The sequence below is a fragment of the Cupressus sempervirens genome, chromosome 9 (assembly GCF_028749045.1).
Source record: "Cupressus sempervirens isolate cs-2001-9-10 chromosome 9, ASM2874904v1, whole genome shotgun sequence".
Taxonomy (NCBI): Eukaryota; Viridiplantae; Streptophyta; class Pinopsida; order Cupressales; family Cupressaceae; genus Cupressus; species Cupressus sempervirens.
The window spans coordinates 321288097-321305279 of NC_143126.1; the positions used below are offsets into that span (position 1 = coordinate 321288097).

A 17183-nucleotide genomic window follows, 5' to 3' on the forward strand; every position below is an offset into this window, starting at 1 on the left:
GACACCATTACATTACGAATTATTAATCTAATGATGCCACCTTGCATATACTTATAAATTTAATCAAACTAATAAAATAATATAAAATGATATTATTAATCAGAAAACTCTTCATATTTCCTTTTACTTTCTTTTTTCTTCCTCTTTTCTTTCGTTTTTCTTGCAAGAAAGTTCGAATTAAACAAATTGTATAGATTCTTGTAACGGCTGGAAGTCATAGAGTCGATTCTAAGTCCATAAATAAGATGGCCTTGTTGTATTTTGCATCGGTCATCCGACTTTTCTCTTCTTTCTGCTAAACTTTCTCTTCCCTATTACGGAGTTAATAATACCAGAGTTTCTACATTTTTGGAATCACCACTGCCAACTGTTCCATTGGAGTTTGAAGAAAGCCATTCTGCCGAGATATTGTGAGTTGTGAATCAAGTAAGGTAGCATCATAGACATTTTTAATTCTTTCCATTTGTAATTACTAGTTTTTCATAGTCGGCTCTGTCTCTAATTTGAGAATCTTCATGCAAGATCAGTTAGACTGTCAACCCTGTCATGATAATGTTTGTAAAACCTTAACTCTGTATACTTGGTCACTTCATAGACTAGTATTGTGATATCAGGAGATTAATCGACTGTGAACTCTTTGTTTTATTTTCTTTTCTCAAGTCTAGTTAAATGTTTTCTAGCTGTCTAAATTGGTAATGCTTGTTAGATTCCATATTCTTGAATGCTGCAGAACAATACTGAGCTAATAGATGTTAGCCGTCTAAGATCAAATTATTTTTCTTCTCCCTCAAGTATAACTGAATGTCTCCAAGCTAAATTCTTTTGAATATAAGTTCCTCTACATGATAACTCAACAAATTTACTTGAATTATCTTCTTCATATAAATAGAGTTTAATAATATGGAACAATGTACAATGCTGTGTACCAAGGAAATTCATAGACTTTATAGTCATGATTCAATTGAATAAGTACATGTTTTAATAGTACAAGATAAGGGTTCAAGCACCAATGAGACATTGGTCTGACGACTTGATAATGGTGAAAGGTGTAGACAAACTTGTCAAGAATAGAAAAATCAAGAAAGATAATCAGTTATTTATATTTACAAATAAATCAAGTACAGATAGCTCATGCAAAATGTCCACTTTCGAAATTAGTTGTCAAGCTGAGTGGTGGAGATCGGGATATAATCCCATATTTGAAAACCTTGGCTAGGGTGGTATAAAGGCAAAACTGCCCTAACAAATTGATCGTGTTGTTGTCCTGATGCTTCAGTTATTCAATCGAATAGTTGTTGGGACCTCAACCCACCTAAATACTTCGATGACTGGATCAATGAACATCCCAAGCCCGACCTCGGGGTAGGGAGGGCCGTTCTATTAAATTAGAACCTGTGGGGATAAGTAAGAAGGTCCGCGGTTGGGAGGTTAAGCCTATGTTAATGCTTCTCCTCTCGCCAAAGTCAGAGCTTGGACAACCAGTTTGGAAAGCCTCTCATTAAATCAGTAAGTTCTTTGCATCTTAATGATAGTATTTCTCTTTTTCCAGTTGATAGTTTCTTTTATGGATTAGTTAGATAGCATATAAAATGTAAATAATCTTTTCAATAAATAGTTTTAGATTTATTTTCAGCTTCTAGTAAATGATAGTAATGCAATATAGATTTTTATCTTTCAGTTAAGACATCTTGAATTTATGATATGTGAATTAGTAATACAAGTCAGTTGGTTATTTTAAAGATGAAATTAGTTGTAGAAAATCTAGCTGTTACAGCTCTATTGAGGTCATTGTTCTGTTGTGACCTATGGCCCCTGTCTCCTCTAAACTTGGCAGCATCTCTCTGTTGTGCACAATACTGGGGAAGAGGAAAAGTGTCCCTAACCTTTGAAGGTAGGGCTCTCCACTCCTCCTTGGTTGCCATAATTGAATCTTAAAATCCCACCTCGAGTGGCTATATCTGTGTCAGTTGCTCACCCGGTACAAAATGTGGAAGTAGTTGTCTATCCCCAACCGGTGTACGAGGGCGTGCCTGTCTATTGGAATGAAGGGAGCTCCCAATTGATGTGTGGGATCTATGACTATGCTGACTTCTTGCAGCTGAAACTGATCTGCTTTGCCGTAGTCTCTCATGCTTGCCTCCATGTATATCCAACTCCATCCATTCCAAGGTACCCTGTAACCTTTCCAAGGTCTGAACTATCTTGGGTTGTGTAGTGATGAGAGTTCACATCGTCTCCCTCCCTCCTTCGTTTGGTTATGTTTGACACCTCTCTGTTCATCTGCCATAATAGTTTTTTTCAATTCCAAACCCTTGCTCGAATTGAGCTCTTTTGCGTGTGTAAAATTTGTTTATATCAGCTCTACCCGGATGCATAGAAGTGTCAATAAAATTCACAAGCTAGCAAGATCAGAGCTTTGATATCACTGAAAGATCCCCAATCCCGATGATCTTGGAAATTGAAGCTTGTTTCAAAATTTGAGAATTTGGCTAGAATTTTGTACCTGTGAATAGACTTTGTAGAATTTTGATTTCGTTTTCAAGTTTTTAGGTGTTTTTGAAGATATATACAAGTAAATGACAAATGACAAATAACTTCAAACTAAGAATGATGAGCAACACTCAAATATTGAAAACACTTAACAATCTGGAAATAATTCAAATTGTGCTAGGCATAATATTCGGATTTTTGCAGTCAAAGAATTAAATATATCAAATGGATTTGCTGTTGTCTACAATGAACCTAACGCTAGCTATAGGAGGGTTTTACAATCACAAAAATGCAGAGCTTGCTGTCACAAACCCTTGTCTGATATCCAAATTGCAAAACGTGGCTGCTAATAAGGAATGGCGCCCACAATACAAGTCCGAGCTGCCTTTGGAAGAAATGCCTAAGCTGGAATAGGCTGGCCGCCTAGCTTAATGTGATGTTTCCTTCTGATAAATGGTGCTATGAAGAATGTCAATCCTTGCCACAAAGAATAATACCTTCCAACTCCAATACTGAATCGCCAAATCCTTGTTGAGGTTTGTGTCCCAACACTCCAGACTTAGGGTTTTCGTCCCAAGCCTTTGAATCGCTCCACTAGAGCAATTTCCAGTCTCACAAGTTTCAAATGTGAAAAGATACTCCACAATTAGGTCATCATCTCCTTATAACTCCTCCCAAGTGCAAATTGAGCCCTAAATGAGAATTACACTTTACACTTTATAATAAAATAACATTTTTCCCAAATAAAGGCATCCAGGCTATAGGAAAAATATTACTTTATTAAAATGTCATAACTCAAAGTGCCAAAAAGTCTCCAGATAGTGAAAATAGTTTATAATAATTCAAGACCTTTCCAACGAACTATAACACAAGGGCACATCTGTCCAAACGAAGCCACATTCCTCTTATTACTCCGAAATGGATATATAAATAGCCTTATTATAAATTATTTAAATGCTAACTTAGGAAATATTTAAATGTATTAAATATTCCCCATTTTGCCTTTGAAAACCCAAACCAACCAAATAAACATAAAACTAACATGTCACCTATTTGTGACTGATACCGGACGAGATGGGTCAAATAGTAGTCACTTCCCTATAATCTAGGGATGCTCCTAGAAACTAGAGAACACACCTTGTCATCCTGAAACTGAAACCATGGAAATGGTCCTGTGGAACCTCACATTTGGAAGCCGCGACATCCTCCTAAAATATAGGGATACCCCCTAAAATCAAGGAATTACACCCAGCTGGCTCCCAACTGCCTGTAAAGTCAAGCTCAGTCACAAAATATCTTGTATGAGTCTCAGTCATTGAATATCTTGTATGAGTCTTTATCCACAACTGCTAGCGTACAAGACCCCCATGATAGGCTAACTCACATCACTCTGCTATTTAGAGTAAAGAGGGGACATGATAGATTGTCTCTATATCAAGAAGCTGCCAAATCCATGTTTGTAACTAGTGAATGCCTTTGATGGGAAGTAGTGGTATCATGCACTGTTGTAGTAGTGGAAAATGACTACACCCAACATAATTTAAAGAAGCCATATTGTTGGTGAAGCTTGAGCATTCATATTTGAAGCCGCAAGAACATCCGTACAAATATTGGATATATAACCTATGATGGATTTCTATTCATTATTTGAACCAGACATTACTCATTATTAATCCCTGTGTAAGGAGCATCTCCAACCAGTTAATTAATTCTTGATAATACTTTTGGAAAATACTTTATATGTCTATAACCTCTGGCAGAAACTTAGAACACTCTTTTGCTGTATATCCGGTAAAAGTCTACTCAATTAAAAGTGCTTGCCGGAGTTGACTCAATAGGTAGAATGTAACAATTGTTGTTGTTAGAAACTCTCTTACAATCAAATCACTGTGAATATTTTCCTACAATAGAAAGTTCAACTCCTTCAACCTCGTATAAAATATTGAGAGTGGACAAGGCCAATGCAAGTTAGTTGAGGCTCATTATTTGTCAGTGAAAATTGTGTGAACATTCCACTTGTCAACACAATTCTAGAATTAATTGTTAATTGATGTGACTAACCAAGTTTTGGAGGCGATGTGTGTGTAATGTTGTTGTGGAACAAAATTGGTAGAGCTGAATGAAGTTTTGGACAACAAATGTGGTTTTTCAGTCTGATCAATCCACAATATTGGAACATATACCTGTTGAAACAATCAACTGATGAAACAAAACAAAACCAAACTGAAAACATCCAGGGGTGCTTCCGATTGTTTGACAAAATGTCAACATAGTTGTTTTGGTGGAAACAATGCAGTTCTTGGGATACATTAATATAATTTCTTTATCAAGGTCTTTGCAAAAAAGAAAAGGGAAACAAGGTAAATTTAAATATATTTTCAGATCCAAACATGGCGTCAAAAAACAACTTGGCCAAAGCACTTTATGAAACGGGTAGTAAGTTGGGATTGGCTTCGCAAAAAAGTGAACACACTCAACATTTTGATCAGATCGGAAGGATGTTTGACTAGGGTAGAGCAATCACCTCCTCATTTATTGCATATTGCTCTTGCTCCTATAGTGATAGGATTGAGTCATCACAAGTGGCTGAAACATCCAAATGGTGAGGTTAAACTGTTGGTTACTTATTGTTTGATAAAGGTTACAAGAATTTTGTCACATCAAGAACCTTTCAAAGAAGATATAATGAAGGAGGTAGTTCAACTTATCATTGATAGTTTTCAACATCTTGGTGACAGTAGTAGTCATGAATTCCCTAGAAAAGTTGACATCCTCAAGTCATCTATAGAAATCAGATTATGCAATCTTATGCTTAACATGGTATTGTATGATTCAATGCATAGCATGTTTCAAAATCTATTAGGCACAATTAGGGAAGATCACAATGCAGATGTTATCGCAGCCAAGAAAAACATTATGATTATGACATTTAATGAGAGTGATGCTCATTTCCAACCACTTCTACAAATGTTTTTAGCAATTTCAAATAGAGGACAAAAGGCTTGAAAAGTTTCTTGTAAGTTGGTCAACAAGGTACTCAAACAAAGTGAGTCAAAAACTGAGAAGTACAAACAAGAAAAGGCTAAAGAAGAACCAAGGGCAAGAGAATTTTAGGTTGAAGAATCTCAGAAAATGAGCAAGAACCAAATGAGGATAGAGCGGATTTGTTTTACTTGAAAGCATATCTGGTCACTTGATCACACTTGTGAGGAAGACAAGGAAGACAAGTCATCTCAAGAAGTGCAGAGCATTGACGAAGTTGAGGACTTGTTAGTCCAACTTCAACATGATGAAGATCATGAGAGGGATTCCGCTACAAATGATGGTAAGGGTTGTTCTAGTGTCTTATTAGGTGACCTAAAAGTGGTTATTGACAAGTATTTTCATGAGAATGTCTATCTACATGATATACCTAAAAATGAAAATGTACCTCTCCACGAGGATGGACTATTTAAAAACAATGGTGTGATAGTTGATGAGACAATACAAATGAAGATAGAGGGAGATTCTGAAAATGATAGCTGAAAATGAATCTAGTATTCAAAATCTAGAGCAAGATGTTACAATAGAGGCTGATTTGAAGGACCAATCGGAAATTTCATTTCAGCTTGATGATTTTGGAGCATATAATTTGGAGGATAAATTAAAAGTATCACATGATATGGTTATTGCAGCCTTAGTGCATCTTTACAAAACCCATAAAAACATTTCAAAACCCATGTGAGAAATTATAGGTGTTGAAAAAGAGAAAGAAATAATGAATGGAATCAATAGTGCAAACCCTCATACTCTTAAGGAAGTGCTGGAAAGAATGAAATCGGATTACTTGAAGTTGCTCAAAGACAGGGATATGGCTATCAAACATGCTGAAGATAAAGAGAGGGAGATAGATGAGTTATGTCTTCAACTTAGTATGACACAATACTCATTACATCCGGCTGAAAATCAGATTTCTAGAACAGCCACTCACTTAGATGATGGTCAAGAACCTAAGGCTAAGGAGATCATACAAACTATAGAAGGGATTCACACCCTTGGTGAGAGTAAACATATACATTTCACCTTATCTATATAAGGCTCATATGTTGAAGAAAGCTTTAAGAACCATCGAGAAGTAAACCATGAAACTCAGATTTTTGTGACAATAGTTGTACATCTTCACTTTGTTACGTGGATAGAGATAAATCAAGTGAAACTTATTTAGAGATTTCACTTGATGATGATCTCTTCGTTGATGGAGTTGATTTTAGTGATAATACTTATGGTGAAGTAGAGAGTTTAGAGTTGTCCTTAGTGTACCTTGAGGGTTTTAACAACTTACCTAAAGATTTATCACCAAGTTCTTATGATATGACAACTACCTACTTATTGATTGGTTATTTTATCATTTTGCATACTCTAGTTATCAGTGGCTGCCTTGCTTGGACTATTAGTACATTTTTAGATTCAGTTTTCCCTACAGGGGTTAGCAAGTTGCATGCAGATGAGTAGGAACCGCACATGTTGCGATATATTCTATATGAGATGTTTACCTTTCTAGTTCAATGGCATATTGGTGACAATGCTGACATTCTTGATGGTGACCTAAGTTATGACAGCAACATCTTGAGTCATGATGAGTTGGTTTCCTTGCATATGGGCAGTGTGTTGGACATCAATTCATTCAGCTAGTTGATTCAAGAGGTTGGAGGTTCATCGATCATCTATTTCTACACCTAGGATTGTGCTGATAGGTTGGTTTGGGCTCCAGGTATTAACATGATGTATGTTTTAAGTTTTGTGGATTATGTTGTGATGCCACACATTCAAAAATTTATGATCAAAGTTGCGTAGCCCATAGATGCAGGAATACTTCACAGATTGACATGGGATCTAGGGATCTGGCTGATGAATGAGTTGCATTTGGACACGTTGATTTGTAGTGTGGCAAGATGTGTTTCAGATTGGGCTATATAGCTACTTGCGGATTTATATAGGATCCTAGTACTGATTGCTTGAGGACAAGAAATCTCGAGGGAGGACTGTAATGTACCCTTTTCGGAATATTAGGACTGTATCTATAAGGTTTTTGTTATGCAAGTAATCTGAAGCTAACAATCAGCCAGTTGTGCTTTTGGTTTTCAATATTGTACTATATGTATATATATATTTATTTATTTTAAAATTAGGGGAGGTTATTACGTAAGATTTCAAACTCTGAATTAGGAATTAAATAGTTAAACAAAATGTCCTAAATACAGTTGCTACACATGTACTAAACATGCTGCAGCTGAAATCTAGGTGATAGTACTAGAAAAACAAGAATTGAAAAATACTACAAACTAAGTGTCTAATACAGTTGCTACACATGTACTAAACATCATAGTTTTAAAAAATGGCGAAATATTGCAAATCTCGCGATATTTCGTGAGCAGATTTCCTTGCCGAATTTAAAGCGGCATTTATCGACGCCAAAATAAATTAAAAAATCGTGACACTTTAATTTGAAGATTTTGCAACAAATCCAAAAAATCGCTGTAAAAAACCGTTGAAAAGTCTTTGTTAGCTCCACATCCAATTTGGACTCCGCATTCGATCTGGACTCCTCATGGTCAACCTAGAGTTTTTGTGCTTTCCATTTGACATTACGTGCAAGCAACTTACCACGTTTGACTTCCATCCGGACTCTACATGGCTGCATTCACAGTTGAAGTTGAATTTGCTGGAATGTTTTTTCTTTTTTAATTATGATATATTTGATTTTAAAAGTCAAACTTAAATGTTATGCTTAAAACTTAATTTATTTTTGTAAAAATTTAAATATAAAATTATTTAACTATTTTATTTTGATAAAAATTATTAAAATACTACATGTTTACAATTTTAAAAATATACTAATTTTGTTTTTATATTTTATTGTTTACTATTTTGTAATATTATAAATTTATAATATTTAGTGTTTTGTTAAGAGATACTTGTAAAAAATGTAAAAAATGTTAATAGATCCCTATTTGAGAATAAATCATACAATGAAATTTTAAAAAAACCAAGCTTGCGTGTGTTTTAAGAATATTTTAAGAAATTGTATATTTTCAAATGTTCGATAAAAGTGCAGATTTATTGCCGAATTTTTCTGCTAGTTATTGCCGATTCCAAATTTTTCAAAAAATTTGGGCCGGCCGAGATATTGCCGATATCGAGTTTTTAAACTATGCTAAACATGCTGCAGTTAAAAGCTAGGTGATGATGCCAGAATTAACAAGCACTAAAAAAACTGCAAACTGAGTTTTTAGATTTAAAATTCCAAAAATCATCTCCTACAAGGCTATGACTGACTTCTAAAATGAATTTGCAATAAATAAAAACTTTTACTCTTAGAAAGTAATGCCTAAACTAAAATAGAACCTGCTATCTTTAGTTGCACCAAAAACTTCTAGGTAGCATCAGTGTTCATCGATAACTGTCTATTATCTTTGTAAACAATTAATTTTAGCAGTAGTAGTTCAACTTTATCAACATCAATTCCTCTACATTCTACTTAGTTGACACCAAATTTTTGCGCCCTCTGAATTTTTAATAATTTCTTGCTCATTATTAAATTCAGAAACAAATGTTGCTCTATGATATTTGACATGCTTTTTTTTTCTTACTCCAACAAGTGATCAAGCCATTGGTTCCTTTCTGTGTAGTTTGAAGGTGCCATGATGTCAGCATCAGGACGGGCCAAACTTATCGATTCTATGGATGGAATTGCAAAAGGGATTCAGCAGGTGGTGTTCTGTTATAACATTTTCTGTCGTGTAAAGTTTATAGATGAATTGTAAGACAACGGTAGGTGCAGATTTAAAAATAGATAGAAGATCAAATTATTAATTTTCTGAGTTTCAAGAATGAAAGAGTTACTGAACAAAACAATAAACATTTGATTCAATGTACCTTTGCTAACAAAATGGGTGACTGTGTTCTTTATCCTCTCTCCACAATTTGTTTTGAGCACTGTTGGAATTAATTATTATTACTATCAGATGTTATATGTGCTGCATTTTTATTGATAATGGTCTTGTTGGTCCTTCAAGCTTTGATTCAAATATTTATGAGAGTGCTTGTCCATCGTCAAACTTATTTCCTATGAAGGGTACCCCTTTACATAATTGATTGTCTTTGTACTTAGAAATTATAGTAGGGGTTTTACCTCTTTGGTTTACAGCCCACTACTTTTATTTGCAAAGTTTTATGTTTAGTTTTTAGTCTATTTTCTATCTCCAAGGATTTTTGTACCCAACTACCTTTTTATTCCAACTGCATGTGCTTTTAAGTCTCATTAATCTACTTTGTTTACTTATGGACACGAATAGACTTGCATTGTGACCAGAAATAGTTTCTATATGGATGAGTGAAGTAGCCTACTCAAAGTGTGAGATAGAAAAAACCACAATTTCCAAAGTATAGAGAAAAAGTCATGAAGTTTAGATTATGCTGAAGGGGTTCTATATTGGAAGACATTGACCCCGTTAGTTGTGGAATCAATTCTTCCTGGATTCGCGTTGCATACGTAGTCTATAAGATTGATGTGGTAAGAAAGATAAGATTGTGCTTTGAATTTGTCATGTTGATCTTGATCCCCTACTATATCCCTTCATTGTCACACATACTCTCTAGGGTTAGCTATTTACATGCATCGGGTCAGCTGTGTTCTTTTATAATAATTAGAGAATATTCAGCATACAACATCAAGCATACAACAGAATTTTACCGATGTAAAATAAATATTCAATTGTGTATTTCTATAGAAAGAAATGTATGTAGTCTACAAGCTTGCTGTGAGAATGTAATATTCTCTTTTACTTGGTTTCCTTATATTTAAAGTACTGATTTAGTTATGTAATTGACAACAAGGAGCAAATATGTATTAATTATCAATTATCAACACCACTTGGTGTCCAGATGTATACAGTGAAAGACATGCTAAAGTGAATCGACAGACTTCTGCTATAACAATGAAGTCAAAGATGGTTTTTATGATAGTTCTATTTCTGATAGAATTCTTTAAATAACATAATTATCTTGCTTAATGTTTTAACCTATTTCAAAATTTGGTTATCATTAGATTATCTACCCACCATGGGTTTTTCCTGGCAGTCCTTAGGGCCTCAACTCCCATTGTGAGCCACTCCCCTAACCATGCTCCTAGAAAACCATTCCTATGCTCCAAACTGAAAACCAAAAGAGTGAGAAAAACAAAATCTCACAAAAGAACCCTCATAAAATCCTTATATCTGAAGAAACACAAAAGCATAGTTTGGAGCATAAAAACTCAAAATCATCAATACGATCCATATATGCCATCATAACAAAAAGGACAATTTTTTTTCATATATGCCCCATTCTAAGAATCTCATGGGATCTTCTCTAGATTCCAAAACATAAACCATAACCCAGATATAACATAATTCATGCATCTGTCCTCTTTTGGATCCATTCCATCAACAACATGGAACTATCATCATCGAATTGACTTTTAGCATTTTCCAACCATAAAATACGCAAGATCAGAAAACAACCCCTCTTGTGACCTCGATTACACAGTTAGGCCTCAAATCAACGTCATAAACCAATTACATAAGACATGGAAACATTTACAGTCAAGCAATGTGATGAAATTAAAACATCTAGACAGCCTTAACCTCTGGTAAACATACGGAAATGCATACACTAATTAACCAAAATTGCACTAGATAAATGCTCATGGATGGTCATAGAAACAAAGACCACATAGACAAATTTAATAATTTTTATTCAGCAAAGAGGAAGTTGAATAGAGTATTAAGAATATTAGCCAAGATAAACCTACAAGTCTGACAGTACAGACCGCACTTCCTCTTAATAGAAATATATCTCTAATGTTGGCATTTAATGATATATATATATATATATATATATATCCTATAGGTGCCAAATTAGGAAGGGTTATGTCCCTTGAGGGACATACCCTTTAGAAAGGATATATAAGTAGGTTGTGAATGTAGATTATAGGACACATAGTTACAACAGTCTGCTCCTATAAGCATTTTATATCCTACAATTTATATCTGAGATTCTCTATCACAATAAAAGGTTAAATATTCAGTATTGTATCTGCATTATAATAAGCACTAATTTCATCAATATTCATACTACTTAGAAGATCATTCTTAGCATATAAGACTAGATTAAAAGTCTGATTAAGAGATAAGGATTTAGCAGAAACTTTACATGGTATCAGAGCTTTGGTAATCAAACCTAGGCTCTACTAAATTTCAGTAATCAGACTTTGTACATATCAAGCAACAATCTTCTATCTTCCATGGCTTACACGATCAGACCCAAGGACAGGTTTGATGGGAAAGAGCACTTTGAAGCCTGGAAGTTCAAAATCATGATGATTCTTGAAGAGGACAATGTAAAACAATTCATTGGTGGAGCATCCAAACAGCCCTCAGTTGAACCTCACAAATCTATCTGGAGTGGAGAAAATAAAAAAGCTATTCAAATCATCTTGGATGGAGTTAAAAATAATATTGTACCTATGCTTCCAAAACATCAAACTGCCTTTGATATGATGAATGCATTACGAAATGCCTATGAAGTAAACAATGCAACCAGGGTTCTTGCACTAAAAAGGCAACTGAATCACATTCAGATAAAGAAAGGAGAATTGATAAGTTCTTACTTCTTAAGAGTTGCCGGCATTCGAGATAAACTATCAAGCATAGGAACCATCATTAGTGATACAAAATTAACACTTATGGCTATAGATGGATTGCCAGATTCATGGGAGACATTCGCACAAGGAATAAGTGCTAGATATCAGCTCTCGGACTTTAATAGACTCAAGAATGATTGTCTTCAAGAGGAAAGCATAAAACTAAATAAATGAGGGAAACCAAAAGTCGAAGATGAAGAACTTCACATTCTTAATACAAACTCCTATAAAGGCAAGAAGAAGCATTTCAAGAAGAAAAAAGGAAATCAAAAGAATGGAAAGCCCAAGAAAGATCTATCTAAAATAAAGTGTTTCAAATGTGAAAAATTTGGACACTATAGGTTTAATTGTCCTGAAAAATTCAAACAACAGGCAAATTGTACAAATGTCATTAGAGAAGAAGATACTTATGATCCTGAGAACTGTGTTTTGTATTCCTCTCTATCAAATGAAATTTCAAATAAAGAATGGGTAATTGATAGTGGATCTTCTAGACATATAACGAGATACAAAGAAACTCTAGATTCTTTATCAGAGAAGGTTAACGGTGAAGTTACCATTGGTGATAACTCAACACACTTCGTTGAAGGAATTGGAAATTGTACTTTGAAACTAAAATCAGGAAATACTCTTCTTCTTAAAGGTGTACTTTATGTACCAGGGATTAAAAGAAACCTAATCTCAATTACAACACTTGAAGATGATGGATACAATGTTGCATTTGTGGATAGCAAAGTATTAACTTGGGCTAAGAACTCTTCCATCAAGAAAGCAAAGTTAATTGGTCAAAGAAAGGAATATTTGTATGAACTGAATACAAAATCTAGTCGATCCGTTCAAGCCCTAGTCCATGAACCTAAAGATTCAAATGAAATATGGCACAGAAGATTAGGGCATCTAAATTTTAAAACTTTATCAACTATGAAAAAGATGGTTACTGGATTACCCAAATTAAATAAAGACCAACCTAGTATTTGCAAAGGGTGTGCTTTGGTTAAAAGCACTAGAAGTCTCGTTTATTATAGTACTAGGAAAACAAATAATGTACTAGAATTAATTCATTCAGATTTATGTGGACCTATGTCTGTTCCTTCTCTTGGAGGATTCTGGTATTATATCTTGTTCATAGATGACTTCTTGAGGAAAACATGGATTTGCTTTTCAAAATGCAAGGAATTAGAAGAAATCCTACAAAGATTTAAAGAATTCAAAGCATTAATTGAAAATTTTTCAGGACATAAAATTAAAGCCCTTAGAACTAATAACGGAGGAGAATATACCTTAGACTTGTTTAAAAGGTTTTGTAAAGAATCAGGGATTAAGATGGAGTACACTGTTCCTTATAACCTTGAGCAAAACGAGGTAGCAGAAAGAAAGCATAGGACAATTATAGAAGCTGCTAGGGTTATGATTTTTGACCAAAACTTAGAATATTATCTTTGGGGAGAAGCCTCTTGTATTGCTATATATTATCAAAATAGAAGTCCTCACTCCTATCTTAAAGATAAAACACCTGAAGAAGTATTTACTAAAGTAAAACCCAATATAAGTCATCTTAGAATTTTTGGATGTCCTGTATATATCCATGTTCCAAAAGAAAAGAGAACCAAGTTAGAACCCTCTGGGAGGAAAGATATTTTTATAGGGTATAGTGAAACTTCTAAAGCATATAGGATTTTCATACTTAGACAGAAAATTATTGAACTTAGCAGAGATGTAATCTTTGAAGAAGATCTTGCATTCAAAAGAGCCATAAGTTCTGATGAACCTTCTCCTTTATCTAGTTATGAAAGAAATAGTGAATCTAGGTCCTAGAGGGAGAACTTAGAAGAAATCGAAGATGAAATTAAAAATATGAACTTTGAAGAAAATTCAAAGAAAAGACCACTTTGGGCTATTAAAGTAGTTGAAGCAGCTCAAGACTTTGATGCACCTTCTGGAATAGTTAGAGAAAGAAAAAGACCTAAAAGATTCTCTGGTTATATAGCCAACATAAGTGATTTATCCAAAGCAGAGCCAACCAATCCCTCTGATGCTATTAAACATATAGCTTGGAAAGAAGCTATGACAGAAGAATACCAATCTATCATGAAAAATGATGTTTGGAAAATTGTTCCAAGACCTAAAGGAAAGTCTATTGTTTTTCCAAGTGGATATTTAAAATAAAGCATGTTGTTGACGGTAGTATTGAGAAGTATAAAGCCAAATTTATAGCTAGAGGATTTTCTCAAAAAGAAGGGATTTATTATGAAGAAACCTTTGCTCTTGTTGCCAGATATACCTCTGTAAGAGCAATCTTAGCAATTGCTACATCAAAGGGATGGAAGGTACATCGGATGGATGTGAAAACAACATTCCTAAATGAAAAGATTTCAGAAGAAGTATATCTGGAGCAACCTGAAGGATTTGAAACTCATGATCCTAACACTTTTGTTTGCAGGCTCAAGAAAGCTCTCTATGGACTTAAACAAGCTCCTAGCCTAGTACAAAAGAGTTGATAAGTATCTCACTAGCTTAGGATTCTCCACGAATGAAGCTGATCCAAATTTATATTATAAAAGAGATAAAGATGATATGGTAATTCTGATACTGTATGTTGATGATCTACTAATAATAGGTGATGATCTTTTCATAGATCTGTATAAGAAAGATCCAACTAGAGAATTTGAGATGAAAGATTTGGGACTCCATTACTTCCTAGGACTGGAAGTACGACAAAATTGAGACAATATCATACTAAATCAAGGGAAGTATACATCAGATATTTTAAAGAAATTTGGAATGTGGAATTGCAAATCTATGTCTTCTCCAATGGAGACTAATCTACATAAACTTAAGGAAACAGCTGCAGAATCACCATCCATAGATTCTACTCTTTATAGACAGATGATTGGGTCTCTTATGTACTTAGTAAATACAAGACTAGATATTTGCTATGCAGTTAATGCCTTAAGCCAGTTTATGTGTGAACCGAAGGAGATTCACCTAGTTGGAGTTAAAAACAATATGAGATACTTACAAGGCACTCTTAATCTCAGACTTAAATATGTGAAAGTCGCTTTAGACTTACATGGATTCAGTAATTCAGATTGGGGTGGAAGTGTTAGAGACATGAAAAGTACTTTAGGATTCTGTTTCAGTTTGGGATCGACAATGATATCTTGGATATGTAGAAAGCAGTCTTTAGTAGCACAGAGTTCCACAGAAGCCAAATACATTGCAGTAGCAATGGCCTCCCGAGAAGCAGTATGGCTGAGGAAGTTACTTGTGGGATTATTTGGGCAAGCTATGAATCCCACGATTATTCATTGTGATAATCAGAGTTCCATCAAGCTCTCAGTGAATCCTATTTTCCATGACAGGTCCAAGCATATTGAAATTCCTTACCATTATGTAAGAGATATGGTAGACAGGAATTCTGTAAAATTGGAATACATTTGCACTACAGATCAGACAGTAGCCATACTCACCAAACCTCTATCTAGAGTGAAGATAGAACACTTTAGGAGGAGACTTGGTATGGCTGAGTTGTAATCCGTTTTGTACTCTCTTGATTATTAATAAAATAATTTTATTTTGTCAGGCTATTGACTGTTATGGGCTCCACCATTTGTATTCATAATTTTAAGAGGTGACGATATCTGAAAATAATGAACACTTGTATAAAACATTATGAGAGGTGACGATCTCTTAGATAATTTGCTAAACAGTAGAGTTGTACTGTAAGATCTAGATGAGTTCAAGATCATACTGTGATGTTGACATTGCCATGTTCATGGGTCACAAATTGTATAAAGGAAGAATCTTAGTATTCTCTGGGTTTATCTTGTATTCTGGTAGATCTTAAAACTCAGGATCATGTTGTGATATGGAAATACCAATTTTTATGAAATCATAACTTGGATAAATGAAGAGATTACTCTTGAAATTTATCTTGTATAATATCACTAGTGGCAGTGATTTGTCATATCACAGGTTTAGTAATATGACTTTGTATCATGTGTTCTATGATACCACATACTAAGAAGAGACAGACTGATATAGAGTATTAATTCTTGCTTATTCATCTGTATTGGTGTTGCTATATATAATATCTCTTTGTAGGATTATCAAGTTAAGAGGGAGTGTTAAGAATATTAACCAAGATAAACCTACAGGTCTGACAGTACAGACCGTACTCCCTCTTAATAGAAATATATATCTAATGTTGGCATTTAATGATATATATAACTCTCCTATAGGCACCAAGTTAGGAAGGGTTATGTCCCTTGAGGAACATACCCTTTAGAAAGGATATATAAGTAGGTTGTAAATGCAGATTATAGGACACACAGTTACAGCAGTCTGCTCTTATAAGCATTTTATATCCTGCAATTTATATCTAAGATTCTCTATCACAATAAAAGGTTAAATATTCAGTATTGTATCTGCATTATAATAAGCACTAATTTCATCTATATTCATACTACTTAGAAGAGCATTCTCATCATATAAGACTGGATTAAAAGTCTGATTCAGAGATAAGGATTTAGCACAAACTTTACATAGAGTAAAAACAATACCTAACAAGGACAACAAATTAACTTACTTCTAAACTAACTATATATTTATAATTTTCAAGTTAAGTATTTGCAAGAATCATATTCCCTAACTCGTAGATAAAAATCAAATATACTTCCTGTCTTCATTGGTACCCAAGTAGCAAAAACATGCTAAATGAAAATATAGGAATTAGATTAACCAAACTAGCAATTTTAAATTGGCAAAAAGCATACCCATTTCTATTCATGGATCAATTACTCTATTAGAATCTAACATAATATAATTTTATTTAAATCACTACTTATAAACGTCACTTGGAAATTATCTCTACCTAAATAATAACTATCAATTCCTAGCTAACATTTATAATTCTAACTACTAAATTTAGTTCCCAATTTCAAATCAATAATATAAACTTATCAAATTTTTA

The 17183-nt window shown here is 34.0% G+C and overlaps 1 protein-coding gene across 2 annotated transcripts in view; it reads left to right on the top strand.

Moving 5' to 3' along the window:
• LOC149538660 (paramyosin-like protein) overlaps positions 1-17183 on the top strand; it is a 263507-nt gene that overhangs the window by 211635 nt on the left and 34689 nt on the right. For both annotated transcript variants that reach the window (XR_016356086.1, XM_089799989.1), the window contains exon 15: positions 9159-9239. Coding sequence is in view for 1 of the 2 variants with exons in the window: in XM_089799989.1 (XP_089656115.1) it covers positions 9159-9239 (81 nt within the window). In the remaining variant the exon portion in view is untranslated. The remainder of the gene's footprint in view (positions 1-9158; positions 9240-17183) is intronic.